Source organism: Maylandia zebra, linkage group LG10 (genome assembly GCF_041146795.1).
Source record: "Maylandia zebra isolate NMK-2024a linkage group LG10, Mzebra_GT3a, whole genome shotgun sequence".
In the NCBI taxonomy this organism is placed as follows: Eukaryota; Metazoa; Chordata; class Actinopteri; order Cichliformes; family Cichlidae; genus Maylandia; species Maylandia zebra.
The window spans coordinates 8,388,761-8,413,103 of record NC_135176.1 but is presented as its reverse complement, the minus strand read 5'-3'; the positions used below and the strand labels follow the sequence as shown (position 1 = coordinate 8,413,103).

The following is a 24,343-nucleotide window of genomic DNA, read 5'->3' as shown; positions in this document are numbered from 1 at the left end:
TGCCGGAGAGATTGTCAAACGGAAGAGCCATAGAAGTTCCGTAGTGTGAAGGTATTTCGGCTATTTCAAGTCTGACAAAAAACAGAGTAGCGTGCACTGTAAATTGTGCCGAAAGCAAGTCTGGAAATACAATAAACTGGTGCATGCGTCACACTGCGCCACGTTATTGTTTCGGTGAAATGAATTTCTACAATACTGTTAATTCTACTCTCTGCAGTGTTTAAATGCTCACATATACACACAGTTACTGTCCCTCCACACTTACGACTCGGTTCTGCTTCTATGCCCCAGCTTTGTTTACTTTTTCCCACCGAGGCTTCTAGACTTCTGATTGGCCAACATTTAGGCACGGTTAGGAATCTAGCGCCACCTGCTGCTTTGGCATGTTCATAGCAGCGTTTTCCTTCATTTCTGCCTTTATGTGTGGACGGGATTATTTTTTAAAACGAAAATGGAAAATCTCCGTTTTCAAAAATACCCGTGTACGTGTGGACGTAGCCTCAGTCTCTGACTGGAAGCGCTAATTCGTCATTCGGCTTTTGTCAGACTAAAGTAACTGTTAAAACTGTTTGAAAAGCTAAGCTATACAACAAGGAGAGATTGAGAATTTCCTTTTAGTTCTCAGTTTATTTGATATTGACAAAAGTTAGTCAGTTTTGTCTGTTCTTCTGTAAAACAAACTAAGATTTATTTTTAGAATTAATATTTTGTTTCTAAGTGGAATTGACAATTTAGTCTGTTTCGTTTGTCCTATTTTGAAACTTAAACGCTTTAGCGGCTGCCTTTTGTGTAGTTTGCAATATTTGCCTTTATTTATCTGAAAAAGTCTCATGTTCCTTAAGTACATCTACCCTGTTGAACTTATTATGGGAAATAAATATTTAAATAAAAACAAGCTGCTGATTATTTCACATTTTACTTGTGAGCAACGGCACATTTAAATCTTACAAATATAGTTATTTGGCTTATATCGTGATAGATATCGTTATCGCCTGAAATGAAAAAAACATATCGTGATATGAAAAAATCTCATATCGCCCAGCTCTACTTTATTATAATCACTGTTTTACAGTTCATTTTATCTGTCAGACTATTTGTTATGATGGTGAAAAAAAAAAAATTCAGGCGCACTCCACCACCATACTTTTGTATTCTATCACATATTTCTAAACTGGGATAGCTCTGGCACTTGAAGTCCAATAAAAACTTTAGCACACCCTCACTGCTTCCACAGGAATTAAGAAGATAAGAAGCAGTCAGGTTTTGCTAATCAAATGCATGTAAATAACTGATGATCAGCAAGAGTGAAGACCACTTCTCACTCCAACACTCCAACTTGCTAGTATGGCGCATTAAGGTATGTGTTAACACCCCAGGAGTGGACGACCCAGAAAATTCCCTCTGAAGTCAAAACATACAAAGCTCAAAAAACCTAAAAACTCTAAGAATTACCGCTCAGACTCTCCTTTGTTAAATGTTGAGCTCATTAAAGTTATTGTAGAAATCTGAAACAAAGTGAGGTGCACATAACCAGGCTGTTGTTACCTTTGCAAAGGGGTACAGGCAAACAGTACTGATAGCCTGACAGCAGTCTGCATGCTTTTTTATAAAAATCGACTCTAAGCATTGAATATGTTATTTTGAGTTTATTCCCAGAGTGGCCTCTTCATTTCAGGTTAGTTTTTACAGTTTGAAAATGTTCAGATTTAGTCTTTTTTACTATTATTGCATGGAGAGCAATCATTTTTAGGATCTTAGGAGAAATCAGAATAGGTATTAAAATAAAAAAACAACTTTACTGAAAGCAGCTGTTTTTCACATCTAGTTTGACTTTTTAGTTTCATTTTATTTAACTATAAAACCTTGATCTGTGTTTGGGGTGTTTATTTCCCATCCGCCTTGAAAAGTAGGTCATTTACAGTGGCTTGCAAAAGTATTCGGCCCCCTTGAACTTTCCACATTTTGTCACATTACAGCCACAAACATGAATCAATTTTATTGGAATTCCACGTGGAAGACCAATACAAAGTGGTGTACATGTGAGAAGTGGAACGAAAATCATACATAATTCCAAACATTTTTTACAAATGAATAACTGCAAAGTGGGGTGTGTGTAATTATTCAGCCCCCTGAGTCAATACTTTGTAGAACCACCTTTTTCTGCAATTACAGCTGCCAGTCTTTTAGGGTCTGTCTCTACCAGCTTTGCACATCTAGAGACTGAAATTCTTGCCCATTCTTCTTTGCAAAACAGCTCCACAACTGCCCTGTGACGGCCTCAAAGGTTGTCTAAGAGAATATTGGGAGCAACAACACCATGAAGTCCAAAGAACACACCAGACAGGTCAGGGATAAAGCTATTGAGAAATTTTAAGCAGGCTTAGGCCTGCTTAAAAGGCCTAAGCCTGCTTAGGCTGCGTATTGAGGCTTGCTTCGTTTATGGGAGGAGCTGAAAATGATGACGTCCGAAGCCTCGCTGCCCGGCTGTACCACGTGACTGGTTCATGAAGTGGTTTGAACTTTGCCGCGAGCTATGACAGCGATATTAACCCCTCAGACTTCATTCAAAATGTGGGTGTTTGATGGAGAGTTGTGGTTAGTGAGAGTTTGGAGACAGTTTGGAGGTTTATGAGAGTGAGGAGAGAAAGTCAGGAGAGAATGGATTTCCCAAGCCTTGAACATCCCACGGAGCACTGTTCAAGCGATCATTCAGAAATGGAAGGAGTATGGCACAACTGTAAACCTACCAAGACAAGGCCGTCCACCTAAACTCACAGGCCGAACAAGGAGAACGCTGATCAGAAATGCAGCCAAGAGGCCCATGGTGACTCTGGATGAGCTGCAGAGATCTACAGCTCAGGTTGGGGGAATCTGTCCATAGGACAACTATTAGTCGTGCACTGCACAAAGTTGGCCTTTATGGAAGAGTGGCAAGAAGAAAGCCATTATTAACAGAAAACCATAAGTCCCGTTTGCAGTTTGTCACAAGCCATGTGAAAAACACAGCAAACATGTGGAAGAAGCTGCTCTGGTCAGATGAGACCAAAATGGAACTTTTTGGCCAAAATGCAAAACGCTATGTGTGGCGGAAAACTAACACTGCAGATCACCCTGAACACACCATCCCCACTGTCAAAGATGGTGGTGGCAGCATCATGCTCTGGGGGTGCTTCTCTTCAGCAGGGACAGGGAAGCTGGTCAGAGTTGATGGGAAGATGGATGGAGCCAAACACAGGGAAATCTTGGAAGAAAACCTCGTGGAGTCTGCAAAAGACTTGAGACTGGGGCGGAGGTTCACCTTCCAGCATGACAACGACCCTAAACATAAAGCCAGGGCAACAATGGAATGGTTTAAAACAAAACATATCCATGTGTTAGAATGGCCCAGTCAAAGTCCAGATCTAAATCCAATCGAGAATCTGTGGCAAGATCTGAAAACTGCTGTTCTCAAACACTGTCCATCTAATCTGACTGAGCTGGAGCTGTTTTGCAAAGAAGAATGGGCAAGGATTTCAGTCTGTAGATGTGCAAAGCTGGTAGAGACATACCCTAAAAGACTGGCAGCTAGTGATGTGACGTTCTGTATCGAGGCTTCAAAGCTTGTGCCGAGTAATTTAGGGGGAGTTTCCGCGATGCGTGTATCGAGGCTTGCTTCATTTATGGGAGGAGCTGAAAATGATGACGTCCGAAGCCTCGCTGCCCGGCTGTACCACGTGACTGGTTCATGAAGTGGTTCGAACTTTGCCGCGAGCTATGACAGATATAAACCCCTCAGACTTCATTCAAAATGTGGGTGTTTGATGGAGAGTTGCGGTTAGTGAGAGTTTGGAGACAGTTGGGAGGTTTATGAGAGTGAGGAGAGAAAGTCAGGAGAGAATGGATTTCCCAAGCCTTGAACATCCCACGGAGCACTGTTCAAGCGATCATTCAGAAATGGAAGGCGTATGGCACAACTGTAAACCTACCAAGACAAGGCCGTCCACCTAAACTCACAGGCTGAACAAGGAGAGCGCAGATCAGAAATGCAGCCAAGAGGCCCATGGTGACTCTGGAAGAGCTGCAGAGATCTACAGCTCAGGTTGGGGGAATCTGTCCATAGGACAACTATTAGTCGTGCACTGCACAAAGTTGGCCTTTATGGAAGAGTGGCAAGAAGAAAGCCATTATTAACAGAAAACCATAAGAAGTCCCGTTTGCAGTTTGCAGTATCAAATGTTGCTGACCGGGCCTGTAAAAATGAGTTTTGGGCTCAACTACTTTCTTTCTGAGACCTTCAGAGGTTGAAATTAATCCAACACCCAAACAACACATTAGATCACAGCTCGATAAACTTACTGACAACAGACAGCAAACTATATGTTTAAAGTTCAATTTCCCCAAATCATAATTACACAAATGTGCACATAGGCTGTATACTATCACATGTGTGTGGTATTGCAGCAGAGTAGCAGCACGTTACTCTTGTGCCTTCCCTCCAGCCTCAGTCCACCTTGCTATGCTTCTCATCAGCAGTGTTGTTGCTGTTGAGGGACAACACTGCTCTGTGCCCTCTAAAAGCACTTTAAACTGATGTCCAGGTTGTGTCATCTTGCTCATTTTCTTCCTCTGGCAGGAGCTTGATACTTGTTTGTGGTCAGGGGACATGGCTAATAGGCTGTAGCTTGGATAGATTAGCACATGTCAGGGCTGCCATGTGGAGCTCTTTGTCCATTTCCTTCTCTTTCTCCTTCAGCTGTCATTATCATCCCAATCATAATGTGTATACATGTCTCACAATGGAAAATAAGAGAATTTAACAAAAAAAAAATTCCCCAGTTATGAGTCATGATTTCTTTAATCTGAGCTTCTGATTAAGGTAAAAAGACTAGTAGGGACTGTCCATTGGCACATTTGATGGGCAGCTGAAGGGTGTTGTAGCAAGTTGCTACCCATTGTGGCGAAAACTGTGACGTGGAGCTTTCTGATGAGCCTGCTTGTTGATATGAAACCTGAAGATGTGGGCTGTGGTCAGTAATGAATCACTGGAACAGTCTTCTGGTGCCATGCATGGTGGCAGTGTAGGTAGAAGTTGAGTTGGTGGAGCCACTGAAAGGGCACAGTCGAGGTCATGGTCCACTCTAGTCCTCTTCATCTGTCAACAATCTGAGCTCGAGGGTGGAAATGCATTTTTCCAGGATGATGTTCATTTTGGACCTCAGATCCAATGAGCCATGGACTCACACTTCTGAAATTTGAAATAAACTGTGGTGCATACAACCAGGTGTTTTATTTACTTTTGCAAAAGGCATCAAACAAATATACAGACAGCCCGACAGAGGTGTGGATGGTTTGGACAAAGAGGGACTCTAAGCCTAAAATATTTATAGAGAAATGCTATCGCACATCTACATGTGGTATATGTGAAAGATTGCATGGAGACTGTCTCCATATTCTGACGCTGTTTCAAATAATTTCCATTACACAGTACAATTAGGAATAACAAAGCATGACAAACAGCCCATATCAGCTGTTAAGCACGGTGGTGGAGGGGTGGAGATTTGGGCTTGTTCTGCAGCCACAAAACCTGAACACCTTGCAGTTACTGAATCTACCCTGAACTCCTCTTTAGGGCTGCCACAAACGATTATTTTGATAGTCAACTAGTCACCGATTATTTTTGCGATTTGTCGACTAATCAGATCGTGCATCCATTGGATGTAAAACGTACAGCTTATTGCACCAGCATGCATCTGCTCTTATATAACTATCATTAGCTTACAACTTTAAGTGTTTAATGTATGTGCTAACTAAAAATAAAGACAAGATGATAGTTTATTAAGTTTTAATGAAATCTGCAGATTGTTTCGGTGTAGTTTAATAAACTCAGCAGTCTGCTCCTTGCTATCTAAAATATAACAGGACTCCGGAGTATATTCTCGAGCATCTCACACTAGAGCAGGGCGATATGGTCAAAAATATTTATCACGATATATATTTGAAAATTTGCGATAACTACCGTAATTGTCGGGCTATAAGCCGCTACTTTTTGCACAAGCTTTGAACCCTGCGGCTTTTAGTCAGGTGCGGCTTTTCTATGGATTGTCCATGATTTTTGTCATATCGTAAGACGATTTGTTTTGTTTGTTCCGCTGTTGTACGGCACTACGTTGCCTGGCGGAAGGGCATGTGATCAGACACACAGTATCGGGGTTCAAGAGTGGTATGTTGGTCACATGTCCATCCGCCAGGCAACATAGTGCCGTACAAGTAGCGCGAAAAACAAACTTCAAAGTAGCGCTACACGTTCAGCCGGAGGCGTGGATGACAAGCGGCAATAAACTTGCGAAAAGCAAGTTATGCTCAACTCCACCGGTGGAATCTGACAGCGTGGAAAAGTGTGAAAACATCCACGATCACCAACGGATTTCGAAGGGCTGGACTGCTGCATGATGGAGAGGAGGACACCGCCACGGCCCTTCTGAGGGTGTTCGACTCTGACACTGACAACGAGGATTTGTTTGGTTTTGAAAGTGACAACAAAGGAAAGAAGCTGAGAGTGGATGACGAAGCCATCCTGAGCCTGTTCGTTTCCGACACTGGAGAAGAGGACTTTGGTGGTTTTAGTGCGCAGGAAGATGGTGGTGAATGACTGACTTTTCTTCTTGTTAAAGCCGTGTCACTGCACCTGAGCCTAAAAGGTAGTCCGAATCTATTTTTCTGGTGTGCTGTAGGTTATTGTTATGTACTACATTTGTTACTCATTTATGAAGCACAGTACATGTTTCGTACTTGTAATTACCGCTACTTGTACATATACCAAAAAAGTTGTGCAAATATGTACCCATAACTTGTTTTTCAAAATATTAATAAAAGGGGTGTGTCTCCAAACAGCCATCTCTTTCCTGACAATTCCCTTTGTGCATATTCTCTTACATATGATAAGTCAACATTGAAACACCTGCGGCTTTTAGTCAGGTGCGGCTAATGTATGTACAAAACAGGATTTTCCCCTGATTTTAGCTTGTGCGGCTAATATTCAGGTGCGCTTTGTAGTCTGGGAAATACGGTATATAACTGACAATAATTGATGCGAGACAAAATACAACTCCACAACTTTACTAGCGCAAAAACCCCCCATCCATTTATTTTCACTTAAACAAGCAGCTGTTTTTTTATGTGCATTAAAGCTATATAAAAATTTAACAGTGCAAAAGCAAATTCCTTGCTGAAAGTTTAACCAAAAGGCATTTCCAGTAGAAATTGGCTGACATATCCTCACCATAACCATGTATAATATCCACTGAAGTTAAAAACTGGTGCTTTGCAGCATTAAACTGCAGTGTGCCAAATAAAAAAGTCAAATACGTATTTTTCGGACCATAAGGTGCATGGGATTATAAGACACATTAAGCAAAACAAAGCAGTCAGATAAATCAAACTATTCAACTGATTCTTCTTGCTTCCTCCACTTCTGTACCATTGATTCATTAATGCTGTATTCTATCACAGCTTCTCTATTCCCATGTTGTTGCAGTATATTGATGACTAACATTCTATTGTGGATGGATTATCTCAGTTGTTCTCCTGACTGAAGTTTGGTCTGTTTACAGCATCCTACCATGCGATTGCATTTGTCTCTAACCATCAGGAACCCTCACGTTAACTTTTATCGAGTGGAAAAGTGTTAGCGTTCATCCTCCAGCTTCACTGTTTATGTTATGCTAACATAGCTATGTCGCTAGCGATCACCTAGCACATAGCCCAACTTCAGTAACCCTACGAACGTCACTGCCATTTAGTTTCCTGTCTTCATTTATGTTGGAAGTGATAGAGCAGTACGTTTGAATTATTATTATTATTATTTTTTTAAATCTCTCAGTCAGAACATGTTATATCATACTTAGCTCGCTAGTTTAGCTAGTTACCTAACTTCTGCTAACTTCTTGCTAACTTTTAATTCCGTTAAATGTAATGCATTCTGTTTTCATGGATGCCTGGATGTTAAACTTCATAGTTACACCTGGTAAAGCAGCAATGCTGATCGTTTTATTAAAGATGAAAGAATTTAGACAGTTTTTAACTCTCAGTGATGCTGCAGTGTTTGTTTGACTTTGGGAACTGAAGGAGACGAGTTTAGGACCCAGATTACTCCGAGATTTACGAGCACCATAGTCCAACAAATACAGCAATAACAACGGCCTGCGTGCATGTTCTACACAAAAAAAAAAAAAAAAAAAAAAAAAAAAGTGCTTTGGTGGGTATCTGACAGGCAAACACCAAACCAGTTCCACATCACTGAAGCGGCACCATTTTTACAAACCAATTCTGGTTTATCTGTTTCACTCAACGATCCGCTTTCTCCCTTCTCATTCTCCGTTGCTGCCATGCTTTTTCGGCCATGTGCGTATGAAAACAAAGGCACTGCGCATGCGCGTTTTACCCATATTCTATCGCGATATTTCATTTTCTTATCGTTTCCTAACATTGTACCAGTATTACCATGAACAGTATAATATGGCCCAGCCCTATCTCACACTTTTGATAATCAGTTGTCTGCTTGACGTTTATTCAGCTGTGTAAAAACTATAACTCTAACCGATTTACTCAGGAAGAAATAATATACTGAAAAAAGCCAAACAATAACATTTTTATCTAAGTGACATATATATATCATGTTTAACCCGAGTAGCGAAAGACGGCGGTGGGTTTGAAAACAATTTGCTGGCAGCCCGGTATTCTCACCGGCTCTAAGTGAGCCTTGAACCCCGGCTAGCTATCGAGCTGGTGGGTAACAGACATCTCCGAAAAGGTCGGGCAACGAAGTATACAACCGACCCATCCTTCAAATCTGGGGAAATGAAGGGCACATTTGTCAGCCGCATTTGTCAGAGTCTTCGAATTTGGACAGTCTTTGTCGTGTCGCTGTAACGTAATTGGCCTACAAATGCGGGCACAGGAGGATGCGGTTCCTGAATTTGGACACAGCTACTATACCGGACACTGCTTCTTCTTCTGGGTTTAACGGCAGCTGGCATCCTTGTACATGCAGTGCTGCTATCTTCTGTTGCAGTCCATTATTACACTCTTAAATCCTGCTACTTATTCCTGCGTCTCTGGGATCTTACAAAGCTTCAAACGACGCGTCGACTATTAAATTAGTTATCGACGATTTTGATAGTCGACGTAATCGTGACTAGTTGACTAATCGTGGCAGCCATACTCCTCTTTATACCAAAGTGTTCTAGAGTCAAATGTGCGGCCATTTGTCAGACAGCTAAAGTTTGGCCCAAACTGCATGATATAACACAACAATCACCCAACAGAAAGACTGAAGAAGAAAAGAATCAATGTGCTGACCCATCAAAGCCCCCCAAAAATCAACCTGATTGAAATAAGAAGTGAGACTACTAGAGCTGTACTTAAAGAAATGTATGCAAACCACAATAAAGTGAAGCACTGTTGTGACAAAAAGTACAAAAATATTCCTCCACATCAATGTGAGAGACTAATAGTGTCATAGAGAAAATTATTACTTCAAGTCATTCCTGCTATAGATGGTTTTCCAAGCTATCAAATCAAGGGTTGTAATTTTTTGCACTTAGAGCATTATCTGTGTTATGTTTTCTGGCTATGTTTTCTCCTGGAATAGAAAGATGAGCATGGAGGCAAGCTGTTGCCCATGTGGCTATCTGTTCAAATGTAATGAACCTTAATGCAGGTAAAATGAAACAACTGTTGAGATGGCCTTGGGCAAGGCACTGCCTCAGATGGGCTTTGTGTCAACCTTCTAACTTGCATGGGCATGCCTTTAATAAAAAAGAAACACACCAATGCTTAAAATAGGAGTTCATGGTTCAGTTTGGCCATTTATTTGGCTAAAGTACAACCCATAGTTACTAAATAATGTAATATAGTTTATGGAGGCCACCACATATTTCAAATATAACAAGGGTTTCAACAGACAAAAACATGGCTGTGCCATGGGCTCCCTGGTGTCACCTATTGTAGCCAACCTTTACATGGAGGAAGTGGAAAGGAAGGCTCTTGGCTCTTTCAAAGGAAGAGTACCCAGCCACTGGTACAGATATGTAGACGACACCTGGGTCAAAATCAAGAAGTGGAATCCTTCACTGCTCACATTAACGCTGTGGATAAAAATACCAAGTTTACCAGGGAAGACACAAAGGATAACCATTTGCCTTTCCTGGACTGTGCCATGCGCATTGAAGAGAATGGAAACCTCAACACTGAAGTTTACCAGAAGCCCACACACACGGACCAGTACCTCCTCTTTGACTCCCACCACCCTCTGGAACACAAACTTGGAGTAATCAGGACCCTACATTATCGGGCAGATAATGTTCCCTCTAAGCCTGGAGGGATAAAGAAGGAACACACACATGTAAAGGAAGCTCTCAAAACATGCAGTTATCCTAATTGGGCTTTCATCAAGTCAGCAAAGATGCACAGGAAAGAAGATCAGACACCAGCTAGGGAGGATAAGAAAGACAAACGCAATAACATTGTCATCCCCTATGAAGCTGGTGTATCGGGAAAAACTCAGGAGAGTCTTCTCCAAGCCCGACATCTCAGTTTACTTCAGACCCAGCAACACACTTAGACAGAAACTGGTTCATCCCAAAGACAAAAATCCTAAACACAAACTTAATAATGTAGTGTATGCTGTACAGTGCAGCGAGGAATGTCCAGACCGCGGCATTGGAGAGACCAAACAGCCACTTCATAAACGCATGGCACAGAAGAGCCACCTCCACGGGACAAGACTTGGCGGTCCATCTGCATCTAAAGGACATCAAGGATGCAAATGTTCACATTTTGGACAGAGAAAACAGATGTTGTGAAAGAGGAGTAAAAGAAGCCATTTATTTCCACCGTGAGCGACCATCTTTGAACAGAGGTGGTGGTTTACGACACCAACTGTCTGTCATCTATAATCCAGTTTTGAGATACCTTCCCAGACGCCTTAATGCCCACTCACATCCTGGGCCATCTGACCTCAGGAAATCACATGATAGGGTGGGGCCAGGTTTCACAATGAGCTCACCCGAAACCTTGGCTGATTGTGACCTACACCCATTTTCACACCTTGGCTCATGTGATTAGGTAGAGGATCATTAGGGGGTCCATTGTCCCTCGTGGGGGGATACTCCTACATGGCTTAAATCTGGTACTCCACCATTTGACCCTAGAACTGAAGAAGCTTCTCTGATGAGAGGTGAACCGTCTTCAAGAAAATTAAAGACGTCTAGACACGTTTCTTTCCAAGCTCCTTAGACCATGTGAACAATATACACAAAACGTTGATACGGTTCACATATTGTTCATTTACAGCATATATGATAACATATATATGCTGTATATATTATAATTTCTATATAGCATCGTGGGCTAACAAAAACCAATATTACGTAAATTTCTCACAGTCTAATATACCTGTTTTGTTTAGTTAGAAATGGTAAGAAAGACAGATTTCTGTCAAATACGCAGACAAACAGACCATAATTCCATAGATGCTTGGGGTTTTTGGCTGATGGTCCATTTTGTGGTAGGAATAAAGTGTGTATTGCAACGCAGCTGCCTTTATCAAACTATGGTATGTCAAAAAGCTTCATGTAAATTTAAACCTGTAGCAATTTATCTATGGAGGGAAGCTTGGGGCTAAAGTTATGTGTGTGATAACAGCGCCTCCTACTGCCAAAATGTAAAAGTGCATCACATTAAGTAGCAGGGCCATAATTATGAGGTTTCACAACAACTACTACATTGACATTGCTGTGAAGCACGGTAAAGTAAAGCTCGCTGCCAGCTGCGTTTCAGTTACTGGAAGTTAACTAGTCCTCACAGAAAAGGAGGAAATTATATGTGGAGTGCGCCTTGAATGAAAGTCGTGTCACATTCTGCTTTAACCAACAGTTAGCTAGCAATGCTAAATCTACGTTTAAATTAAACCGAAACATGTCCAGACTTTTGTCTTCGTCATATTCATCTTACTTTGAGAAGCCTCCTGGTATGTTTTCTGTATGTCTTGGAAAAGTTGTTCGGCCACTGCAGGTAAAAACGAGCGCATTTTCGCACCACTTATTACAGGATGTCTTTGACTGCTCCAGCCAATAAGGTTCCACGAAAATATTACAACTTCCCGTGTTACCCTGCTGTGGTTTTGCTTTCCTCCAAAATAAACTCCTACGTAGATCACATTTTTCTGTTTCGAGGAGATTATTTGGAAGAAAAGGCTGCTTTTGAGTTCGTTATATGAATATCTGCGATGTCACACAGGCATTTTCTTTCTTTCTTTTTAAATAGATTTTTTTAAACTCGGCGTATTAAAGGAAAATAAGTTCAACGCGTCCGCGTACATGAAACTTGAAACCCCTTTCCACTTCCTTTCTTCGTATGGGTTAAAACGCTCAAGTCATTTAGATATTCAATAAGAAAACAGTGTGCTATTGGCAGACGATATAAGATCGGCAAAGCTTTTTTCGATTGGACATTTAGCTCTGGTATAAGCAGTAAGTAGTCAAACAGACCCATTTCACACCAGACACAGTGAAACACACACACACAGATTTATTGTGCCTACCGTAGTGTTTAACGTGCTCTGTCACAATGGGTTGCAAAAAATCTGTAAACAAATCTCATTAGACAACCTACACTTTTTCTGGTAAGACAGGTCAAATAATCAGTGTGTGAATCACACATGAATAAAAAGAAGCCCTACTGCAAGAATGACCTGTTATACACTTCCACTGTGGCATCTCAGCTAAAGGTTTCAAACACACTGGGTCTATAACTGTCACCACAGGGACCTCCTTTAAGGCCATCGACTTTACTGAGTGCAATAATACACAGAAGCAGTCAGCCAATACATAACTTTTTCTACAGTCCATGTTAAGATGTGTAGATTAAAAGGTCAAACTGACAAGAGCTGATAAGAGAATGCTGCAGAATTATTAGGCAGCAGTAATTGAACAACATTTTTTTAACTGCACTACCAAAGTCTCAGGTGTGTTGGTGTCGGCTTTAATTACACATTTCATTTTTCGATTTGTAGGAATTCAATTAACATTTTTGCCTTCTCACCTTCAATTTAAGTCTGGGAATCCTTAATAGCTGATATATTTGTTGCATTTGCCCAACTTTTACCTACAAGGGATCACTGGCATTAATTTCCATTTCATACTGGATTACCTGACAAATAAATCATTGCAATATGCGTCAAAGAGTGCGTGTAACTGCCAGTGCACAACCAGAGAGAAGGGAAAAAAACCAAACAAACAAAAAACTGCACACGTCTCAAGGATCGGCACATTTTTCAGTGGTGAACTGATCCACTTTATTTGATTGGTCTGAACTCTTGTAATAGCCTACTGAGAGACATTGTGCGATACAAACATTGCATTTCAACATCATAGGTTACACGGGTTTTCAAGTCTCAATTCCAAAAAAAAAACAAAAAAACAAACAAAGAGCAAAAAAACCCAAAAACACCACTGTGTGTTTGATAGAGAGCTGAAAAGATGCTCCAATATTTTTTCGGCTTCATGTCGGATTTCTTTAAGATTCAAGTTTGTAAACTTTTTTTTCTTTTTGTCATTGCATTTGTAAACAAATAACACCCCATCTAAACGGGATGAATTAGCAAAGATGTTGAAGAAGAAAAAATGACAGAAAATAAAAATCTGAACATGTGCTACGACAATTTTAAATCAAAAAAATGAAAGAAAAAGCAACAACAAAGGAAATATCAAGTTTAGAGCAGAATGGGTTTGTTAACTGAGCAGAGTGAAAGCTGAAAAAGCCAAAATATTTTTTTTCCACATATCTAAAACAAAGTTTACTGCCGTGTATTATAGTTGACCTAGTATAATTCATATTCAAAGCTTTATGCCTGTTGTGTGACACAATGAAAGCAGAGATTAAGTGGTCATGGATTTGAATCTTCATGACATCAAATGCCTAAACATGTAATGGTACCATACAGTTCAAACTGCAATTGTGATGCAAGTGTGACACTAAACAAAAAGATTCCTGTACCAGCTACAAGGAAGAAAAAAAATCGGGGCAAATTTCTGTGAGTAGTAGGAAAAGTTAAAGCACATTTTAGTATACTCCAAGGCTGGAGGATGAATAAGTTACACAGCAGGTAGTATGCTTTTTGTTGTCAAATGCTACAAAGCAAAAAAAAAAAAGAAAGAAAAAGAAAAGGAAAAAGTGCAACAATGGTGCAGACCATTTTTTAAGTTTGGTTAGTTTTGTCTTTGTGTGTAATAGAAAGACAATTTACAGAGTTCAGATTTTTGTCAGGACAGTATAATTAAAAAAAAGAGGGATTACAGAAACAAATACAAACATTAAACACAAACGTATATCTCTGAGAAAATTAGTTAAAGCTGCCTTCTTTCTCAAGTCACAAGGCATGGCAAAAGCATTAAAAAAAAACAACTTCCTGACATTTTTTTTCTTTTTAAACCATGACGACATTGCAGAACAAATCATTCTGGACAGTTTGGAAACTGCAAAGAGACAGCTACATGTGACACATCACATAGCTCTTTTGGAGAAGAAGGAAAAAACAAAAAAAAACATATTGGCTCACTTTCATTATTCAGTCGGGGTCCAGGAGTAGTCATAATGATATAATTTCTGGCGAAATTAAGCTTATATCAGACTTTTCGTCTCTCTGCTATGACACCAGTGTTCTCAACTTGTTTTGAAGACATTTCTCTGTCTAGGGTGAGCGGTTATCACTACCATCCAACGCTTACAATCCATGCATCATCTCCGCTGTGTGATAAAGACAGTTATCAGATACCAATGCTGTTTGAAATGTTAGTCTGTTCTCCTCTAATGTCCGCAACGTTCAGGCTCTGGTGGTGCTTGGTGGATGGTGCGCAGGGTGGCACAGTCTCTGTGCTCTGCTCATGGTCAAGTACAAACCACAGGTCCGGTCTCTCTCTCTCTCTTACCGTTGCAATGGTAAAAGTATTTGTTTGTGTGTGTGCTGGGTGACAGGGTTTGGAGGGGTGGGAGATGTTGGACTACACAAGACCAACTGTGTTATTAAAGAACGCACCCACACTCTTTCCATTTAAAGTGGATCAATTTAAAAGCGACATTAAAATAAGAAATAATCAAGTTAAGAAAAACACTGCAAAAGGTTACTCTATTTACATACAATGATCTTCTTAAAGACAAGGTATATCTTTACAGAAATCAAACAAAATTCAGAAATAGTTTCTTCTGATGTCTTTTTTTTTTTACATATTAAGTTCTTTATCTTTCCTGCATCTCATGTCATCACCTCAAGCTGAGTTTTGTTTGTTTTTTCCCCCACCACAACAGGCTGGACGAGTGCTTCTGGACCAAAAGCAAGCGACGTCCAGGAGAACCCTTCCTGTCACAGGCTGCTGCTCGTACTCTCAGCCAACAGCCAGGGGGCGCCATAGCACCAAAAATAAAAAGGACAACACCCCATCTACATGTTGCACTCCCCAGTGAGCGAGGTTAGTTCCAGGAGAGGGGCGTGAACAGACAAGCCAAAGAGCAGGCCTCTCTTCTGGTTAATAAAGCTGTAAGCAAGCGGGGCTCAGTCATCACTATCAGACAGGGTCTCGTATTGCTCCGACAGCAAAGACTGCCACTCTCGCCGCTGGCCAGGGGCTCCAGCTGGATTCTGCTGCAGCTGCTGCTGCTGGCTCTGTATGGAGGGTGACGCTATGGAAGTGGGTGGTGTGTTGCTCAGTATGCGCATAGTCAGCGGGTTGTATGGGAACTGGATGGGTCCTGTGGAAAAAGGAAAACAACACGAGTGGGCAAAATGTAGATGAAATGATGCCAGGGCCATATTTTAGGAAGCAGGTTCAACAAACTCCGAGTCAAACCATAAACCCTGAGCTGATGTCCGAGTTTCTGATTCAGGAAAGGCTGACCAGAGCTGGCGTTTTACATTTAACACTTTAGTTACATAAACTTTACATGTAATTTTGGTAGGATGACACATTTTAAATAAGAAATACAGATCATGTAAGGACAAAATAACCCACTAAGAATTTATCAGTTTTAAATCCGGCCATGCTAGTTAACTGAAACCCAAACATGGTCTACTGAGCTGCTTTGATCCGTTATGGAATTTATGACATGGATCCAGTTCTAGGAGACCTGATTAAGGTGATTTTCAGATTAAGGTGAGTTTAAGTTTGGATTTCACACAGTGTACTTCAAAATGTTGTTTCACATCATGTAATGTGTCTGTGAACAAATTTCAACATGAAATGTAGTCAGAACACAATTAGAGTGTCTGCAACTGCATTTAAAAAGTCACTTTAAAATACATTTAATGTTTCAGAAAAATTGCATGACACTCTTATAGCTGCATTTCTGTCCACACAGTTAGAAAAATTGAGACTACAGATTTTACATCTGAGATGTAATCTTGGTCTTTATCTTTATAATAGTGACGACTAAATAACTGTGAACGCAGTCGTGTTACATACAAAAAATAGCAAATAAACATGACTTTAGTTTCTACCAAAAACTCTACCAAAAATCTCTGCAAATGAAACTTTTCAATTGCACCTTTCACAGCAACTTTATGAATGAGGAAATGAAACTGAGTGTCAGTCAGCTGGTTTGGGCGCAGCAGGAAGCGAGGAGCCAGGGGAAGACTTTCAGAATTTGTTGAAGAACTCATTAACAATGAATTAACAATTAATTCATTATTCTGTTTTTTTCAGCATGCACAAGAACTAGTTCTCCACCTGCTGCAGGTTCTGCTTAGATGTCGAGAGCAGTAAAAGGTTGTCACCAACTGGTGTCCAAGACTGTGGAGTCTATAAAAAAAGACAGCCCACCACCTAGAGAAGCAGCTGAATGATACTGAGGGCTCTCACAATAACAAGCTAACTAACAATCTAGCTGGGAAGTAAACATCAGGAAGGAAAAGAAAAAATAAGGTTGCTGCTTAATAGGTTGAGCTTACTCTGGAATAGAATCATTTAAGATCTATGAGTAGAAAACAGTAAAGTGACAGTAGAGACTGGACAGTGCACCTGTGGAAGAGGGTCGGTCATCCCAGCTCCACTGGGATTGGGCTTGTCTGTGATAGTCTCCCTCAGAGTGGACGGAGGACACTGATGAGGGGCGCTCCCCTCCACCGTAGACCTGACCCAGGTTAGGAGACTTGGATTTCCGGCTGTTGGCTTTTCCCTGCTTCTGCTTACCTGAATTCAAAGAGGTAGAGGTAAATCAACATTATCCACAGTCCTTCAGAAAGGGCACAAAGCTGACTACAATAGCGGGGGTATTCCTGCTTACCCATGCTGGGAGATGGACTGGCCTCCTGCCGAGGGTCACTGCCAGTGTTGGATGTTACACCACCCTGTTGGTCCTCCTGTCTGTCCTCCAAATTGCCCATTAAGGCCTTGCGGATGATGTCTTCCAGACCCAGATTACTGGCTGGGTCACTAAAGGAGTGATTCCTGGGGTTGATGCTGCCTAAAAATCATATCACACACACACGCACAATACAGTGAGAGAGAATCGGCATAAATACACAGTGTGTCTGAACAAAATATGCTGCTACTTACTGGAGCTGGTAACCGCAGGCAGGTTGAAAATCTCTGTTCCTGGTTGTGCGTTTCCTGCAAGACAATTAATACTGGTGAAAAAAAAGCTGGTTTAGAAGAAACCGAGTTCAAAACGCTTTAATAATTCACATGCATAAAGAGCTAGAAGGATTTAGGTTAACGTAGGATAAGAGAATACCCACTTACCAACATCAGAATCACCAACACCAGAGGTGGAGTTCAACTTACGAAAGATCTCCTGCTTCTTCGATTTCACCATTGGTGAGGTGTTCTCCAGCTTGGTGAAGAAGGAAGGCAGATAGCTAACACTCCCTGGGGACCGTGAGTCACTCCTTGAACCAAAAAAAGACACAAGGAGTCAGACAAAACAGTGACACAAACCTTCAAAAACATCAAAACCAAATTTGAATCATTATAAAATCAAATTATCAAACAAACAAGCTGAGCCGCTCCTGTACCTAATCTCTGAGCTGTCACCCTCTCGCCGCTGGGGTGGAGGTCCACCTGACTCCTGTTTGTCCATGCCTTGGTAGCTCTGTGGTGGAGAGATGGGTTCATAGTTCTCCATCGGCCTGCCTCCTCGCTCTGGAGACTTGCCAGGCCTGAAGAGGAGAAAGAGAGCAAATTTTTGTCAGATGGCAGAAAATAAATTGGTTTCATTCTAATTAATTCAGGCATTCAGTACCTGGCTCTGGGCTTGTCGGAGGCGTTCTCTGGGGAAACTCTGCTGGAGGGTCTCTGGTGGTGTTGGGCCTGCACCTGATTCTCAGGACTGTAGCGACTGGGCATTTTGCCTCGACCTGAAGAGGACACAGGTGGCACAACGCTCTGGAATGCAGCAGAGGCTGAAGAGGAGACTGGAGGAGGGTCCTTATTCCTGGCAAAATCCTGTGTTATGATGTGCTGCATTACAGGGAGTTACCACAAAACCAAGTTAGCTAGCTGTGATTACCTGGTGCACATGGTAAATTCCTATGTGCTGCATTATTTTTGATGTTGCAGGCCATTGTGCTCTCCAGCATTTCTTACCGAAATGTGGTCTGCCAAGGTCATGACTCGATGAGTTTTGGGGACCTGTGAGTAGCTGTCAGCCTGGGAGGAGGAAAGTTGCTGGGAACTGGACTGTGGTGGCTCCCCTGATTGCCGGTATCGACTCATGTCATAAGATCGCATGCCAACTGCGAAAGGTTAACCAGGGACAGAGCAGAGTTGTTTTAGAGAGAGCCATGGTGAAGTGAGAAGTGATGAGATGGCAAGGCTCCAAAAGACTATGCCAAAAGTAAATGATCCACATCTGCTTTCAGGTGACAAAAATAACTTTTGAGTGCAGTCTGGGGACTAGACAGTCTCAAATCACAAGGTTAGTCGGTGAAGCCATTCAAGGTATGGCATGTTTACTCAGCACAGCTAATTTTAGCCTTTCATGCCAAATCTTCAACCACCCCCCAACAAGTAATCAAGGGTATCGTTCTCTAACCAGAAGATTAGTGGTCTGAGTTGAAGAGTTTTAGGATAAGATACTGTAAATTCCCCAATGCACCAGTTGGTATGCGATTGTGTGACAGAGTTTAACTGCATTTAAAAAAATCCATTGTATGAATATCTTTAATATAACTTGAATTATATTTGAATATTAGTAAAATCACTCTGGTTTAAATAAAAAAAGGAATATCCCCAAAGTTAGGATGTTCATACCCGATGCCTGTTGTTGCACATCTTCTGGTTTGTCCTGCTGAGGCTGGACAGGGGAACTAGCTGGACTGATCACCTCAATTGCTCCACCACCAGTGTTGTCATAGCGACTGGATGTCACTGTGGGCCAAGTATGGACAAAGAGTTACTGTTGACTGAGGCCAAACTGATAGCAATATTTGGTGAGTTAAAGAAAAAAACAATGAACATTAACTTAACACAAACGTATGTGTCTTTTTGAGTCCTTAAGATAATATGACAATAAGGCTACTTTCAGCTTCTTACTAATCACAAGAGGTTGTTACAGTCGGTAGCGCTGCAAGTTTGTTTGATGCCCTTCCTGAGGTAAACCTAAAGGGGATCTGTGTGTCTGGCTGGATTTGAACCAACAACGTTTTGCTTGCGAAGCAAATGTATTAACCAGTACACTATGGAGGGGCCTAATATGCTGTGACAATGATTGCTCTTCTACGCTCTGCTTGACTCTGCTACTTGTGGTGTCTGTAGCATTCCAAACACTTGTTGCCAACAGGGCAGTTGGAAAGTTCCTTCTCCTAAACTTTGCAACGCCAACACTGTTGAAGGGCATTTCTCCTATCTCTTTTTAAATTTTAATTTATCGGCTGCAGATACTGATATGTAGGAAAATAGCCAATATTTGCCTACATATCAGCCCTACCAATATATTGGTCAGGCTCTACTACACATGAGATGTACTGTTCTATGTACACCTATCCTTTCATGCAACTGCGGATGTTACGGTATCACAGAGCATTTATGTGAAGCTTGAATAGTTCTCTTTTTTAATCCAATACACTCACAGCTGCTAGATGAATCCGAGCTCTGGGAGCCTCGCTCTCGCGAGTCTTTGTCCGAGGCTATCTGACGTTTGATAATGACATCAATGAAATTGGCGGCTGTCATAGTCGTCTTTCCATGAGTCCGAAGCTCCTCTTCAATGCGGGACTTTGTTTGAGGTCCCTTATCCTTAACCCCAACACCAGTGCTTTCAGAATAAGCTGGATAGGCTTTACTCCCTGGCAGAGACATAGCTCCATACGGTGAATGCAGAGATCGCCTTTCTGTCTCCTGTTGTTGCTGTTCAGACAGGCTGGATGCTCGCCGAGCTGAAGACATATCGTCATCTCGTTCATGTTTGCTCTCCTTCACTTTGACCACGTCCATCTGTGGAGCAGAAGCTGCGGCGTCCACCAAAGCAGCCAGAGCATCAGCTGCAGTACTGTGGCGGGCGGTACTCTGTGGTGCAGATATAGCTGTTGAAAGAGGCCTAAAAGAGAAAATAAGAACTCGATCACGTCAAAAATATTTGCAGAAACATGTGCTCATGTAAAATATTTTTCCATTCCATTGCATCAAATGAGTCTAACGAGGAGACTTTTTAGCATAAAGAAGTGGCTCACACAGTTATCATGTCATGCTGTTGCCCAAAATGTAATCATGTATAAAAAAAATATGCATGTGCAAAAAATCTTTAGCGAGCTAGAGGAAAAGAGACCCAGAATAGCTTTAAGCTTACATCAGAGAGGTGATGACACTCTTTGGCTGGAAGATGCTTGGCCGCTGTGGAACTCCAACATCCTGTGGTCTGTGTGAGGGAGAAGGGGAGTGCAGATAACCTCGACTCCCTGGCCGGACTGGCTGCTCTGGTCCGCCTTGAGGACACACATAAATATTTTACTGTAACAGTGTTTCAAAATAAAAGCCCTAAGAGCACAGGTTCCTATACTGAAGGGACTAAAAACATCAGAATGAGATTTCCAAAACTGTACGAGTTCTAAACTCAAAAATGACTCACCTGCACGCATGTATTCATTGGCTCGCTCTCGTTCTCGCTCTCTTAATTCCCGCTCACGCTCATGTTCCCTCTCCCTCTGCTCCCTTTCCTTTTCCCTTTCCTTCTCCTGCTGCTCCCGATCACGGTCACGCTCCCTCTCCCGTTCTCTCTCATTGGCAACAGCAAGGTGACCTGAAGAGAACAAGGACACCACAGACAAAATGTAAAGACTCGACTCACCTGCTAGAAAAATGCTGGAGCAGACTTCCTTTAGAAATGTTAGCTTTGCTGACAAGTTCTGAAATGGCCAGATGTACCATTTCAGATGAAACCAGGAAACTGTGCTGCTGCTGCTTTAAAGCTGCTTTAAACTCTTAAACTTACCTGGACTGAAAAATAAGAACAACTACAGACCACATAACTCAACTCTTTAAGCTCATCACCAGGTTTTTGGAATCTACATATTAAAACAATCGGTTTAGGCGATAGGATAAAAATAAAAAACAGAGTGCAGGCTATTTATGTTTTGTTTGTTTTTTCCTGTGCAACAGAAAACAAAAAAACAAAAACAAGGACATCAACTGCGCTGTGCAACGGTCAGGCAGTTTTATGGGAAATCACTCCCAGCATGACTTCAGTAAAACTTAACTTTTGTAACCAGACAAGCACAACCGACCTTTGCCACATCAGGCCAGCACAGAGCTGCACTTTTACAGAAGCGGCGATCGTGGCAAGGAAGATAAAGGGCACATGGGGTGTAGGGATGGGGAAGGGAGGGGTCCTCACCTTGCGACATGGAGGTTGGGTTGAAAGCTCTAGGAGGGAAAGGGGGCTGAGGTCCAGTGAGGTAGGCGATGCGTTCCAAAGTGGGAGTACCTGTTCCCCCAGGGTGAGGCAACAGGATAGTTGGAGGCATCTGGGCTAGATCAATAATCCCTTTTACAGACAGAAGCAAAGGGCCAACGGTGAACAACAAGAACCAATCCATCAATTTCTGAATGTATGAACACCGTCTACACTTAGCTGTAACCCATCACCTTCATCTGTTAGTGCTTCCAAATACAAATTGATCAATAAGCAACAGGGCTGCAAAGAGAGTGGAATAGTGGTCAACTTGTAAGAGGCAACCACTCAGCAAATGGAGATTTGCATGACTATACAAAATGTATAAATTGAGCTGTAGCCGAATCATTTGCAGCCCCAATATAAAGAACAAATCAGCAGAATTTGTCTAGGTCATTTGCTTCTGGGCGTCTGGAAAAGGTTGCCACTACTTCACAAGCACACAGCCTGCATACTACTACCCCTCCTGCCCACAGCTGTTAGTCAGCTATCGGAGGGCCATACCTCGAGATCCGGGTGCATAAGGGATAGCAACAGACTGTTCCCGCGGTGACAGTCCTCTGGGCATCTGCTGGGAAGTGATATAATCGTTCAGGATGGTCTGCCGTGTGTTCTCTATGGTGTACAGCTGGTAGTTGTTATGGTAGCCTGTTGGGGATGGCTGCCTGGGGAACATGAATGCTGTAGCAGAGGACAAAACAAAACAAAACAAAACAAAAAAGCCCATGAACAGAAGGCTCACTGATACAGATCACCACTGCTGACGTCAGCAGCTGTAAAAGATCCTGGACATGTTATGCTTATGAAATAGAAAGCCTGAGTTGCTTTCATCAGTTTACTCAGAATCAAGGTTTTCATTATTCACATGGTGACGGTAGAAAGAATAAAAATGCTTTAAACGCTATACCAGGATCCAGCACTCTGTGGAAGGCCAGGGTGGGGTCAAGATGTGGAGGCAAATGGCTTTTGTACACATCAGGTCGGTGATGGGGGTGATGGGGGTCGAAGGGGCTATGAGAGGGTACAGAGTCACCACCGCTCACTGGGGACTTGGCTGGGACACTGTCTCTCTGCGTCGGTGTCATGGTGCTCTTTCTTTCATGTGAAGCAGACTTTGCAGACCCCATCCCACCTTCAGAAGAGAGAGAGAGAGAGAGAGAGAGAGAGAGAGAGAGAGAGAGAGAGAGAGAGAGAGAGAGAGAGAGAGAGAGAGAGAGAGAGAGAGAGAGAGAGAGACGCACGTCTTATCTAATTAGTTGAAGCAACAACTTAATATCATTTCATTACTTTTCTCAGGAAAAAAAAGAAAGAAAAAAGAAAAGCTTATCCAGTGCCCTCAGCACTGGGTGCACATTGTGTATTAATTACTACTATAGTTTTTCGACAAAATAAGATCATCTGGTAAGGGAAAGATAAATGTCTACTTCAATTCTATCCAACTCCATAATTGTAAGAGTTATAATGTTTATTAATAAATAACTGAGAACCTGATGTTCTACTGTGAATAAAATGATTATGGAATATACCCTCTGAAGCTCGTCCCAGCATAGGTGATCCTCTAGACATGGGGTTGGTACTGTAACTAACAGGGGTCCTGCGAGCATTGGCGTCCTCATACAAGCCTGGGCTAAGCTGGGATTTGCTGGCCTCCTGGTGTGTGGAGCGTAGAACAGAGGTGGTGGAGTTGACCACAGAGGTGTGCCGTACTCCCTTACCCTCGTCGTATTTGGTTCGTTCCATGGCCTCCAGTTGGGGCATGTTGTGTGGCAGCTTAGTGGGACTGGGGATCAGGGACTTGACATTGTGTTTGATGGTGGGCTGGTTCAGATTGTGAATCTGGTAAAGGGTTTTAAAAACAACAGTTTAGTTATCAATTCATCATAAAAAATCAGTTTTGTATTTTTGTGGAGTTCATATATTAAATTTCAAAAACATTAAAGTAAATTGTTTAAGAGTGGCTGGAATCACAGCTCTGTCTGACCTGTGACATGGAGCCCTCCAAAACCCTTCTGTCTGGCAAATCAGGAGTCTTGCACATATCCTGTCCAGAATCTTGTCGTGGGATTTCATGAATAGAACGACCCATCTCTTTAATCGTATTGACGCCCTCGTAGGGCTTGCCCTTGCCAATACCCCCTTCGAAGGAGCGGGCAGGCGGGCTCTCCTGCTTTAACTGTTTTCCATATTTCATAGTATCGTCATAAGTCTCTGCGGCAGTTCTTGGTGTCCCTGGAAAGATTTGAAGTTATTTCAGGTTTGCTTATTCGTTCATGTGACTTTGAGTGATGCATCAACTTTACAGTAAGCTACCTTGCATTATGGATCCAGTGATCACCGGTCTTTCCTTAGATTCTCCATGAATGCTTTCTCTGGGCAAAGCTCTGCTAATTAACCCTGAGGGGGGAAAAAAAACAGAAACAGGCACCGT

At 42.0% G+C, this 24,343-nt stretch overlaps 2 protein-coding genes across 6 annotated transcripts in view; both read right to left on the bottom strand.

Moving 5' to 3' along the window:
- The window catches only part of zswim7 (zinc finger, SWIM-type containing 7), a 35,282-nt gene extending 23,160 nt beyond the window's left edge, over positions 1-12,122 (bottom strand). Inside the window, exon 1 of the mRNA XM_004557409.5 lies at positions 11,992-12,122. Coding sequence (XP_004557466.1) covers positions 11,992-12,067 — 76 coding nt within the window. The 5' untranslated portion in view covers positions 12,068-12,122. The remainder of the gene's footprint in view (positions 1-11,991) is intronic.
- A 1,165-nt stretch (positions 12,123-13,287) lies between these two features.
- The window catches only part of ncor1 (nuclear receptor corepressor 1), a 60,701-nt gene continuing 49,645 nt past the window's right edge, over positions 13,288-24,343 (bottom strand). For 4 of the 5 annotated variants that reach the window (XM_004557413.5, XM_004557414.5, XM_012920792.5 and 1 more), the window contains 18 exons: positions 24,226-24,309; positions 23,897-24,144; positions 23,442-23,751; positions 22,823-23,047; positions 22,420-22,596; positions 21,859-22,008; positions 21,094-21,264; positions 20,815-20,950; positions 20,099-20,565; positions 19,281-19,397; positions 18,615-18,763; positions 18,271-18,488; positions 18,044-18,187; positions 17,772-17,917; positions 17,586-17,639; positions 17,314-17,493; positions 17,049-17,219; positions 13,288-15,783 (listed from right to left, as the gene is read on the bottom strand). In XM_004557413.5, the coding sequence (XP_004557470.3) occupies positions 15,587-15,783; positions 17,049-17,219; positions 17,314-17,493; positions 17,586-17,639; positions 17,772-17,917; positions 18,044-18,187; positions 18,271-18,488; positions 18,615-18,763; positions 19,281-19,397; positions 20,099-20,565; positions 20,815-20,950; positions 21,094-21,264; positions 21,859-22,008; positions 22,420-22,596; positions 22,823-23,047; positions 23,442-23,751; positions 23,897-24,144; positions 24,226-24,309 (3,344 nt within the window). In that variant the 3' untranslated portion in view covers positions 13,288-15,586. The remainder of the gene's footprint in view (positions 15,784-17,048; positions 17,220-17,313; positions 17,494-17,585; positions 17,640-17,771; positions 17,918-18,043; positions 18,188-18,270; positions 18,489-18,614; positions 18,764-19,280; positions 19,398-20,098; positions 20,566-20,814; positions 20,951-21,093; positions 21,265-21,858; positions 22,009-22,419; positions 22,597-22,822; positions 23,048-23,441; positions 23,752-23,896; positions 24,145-24,225; positions 24,310-24,343) is intronic. The other variant, XM_012920791.5, reaches the window with a different exon arrangement.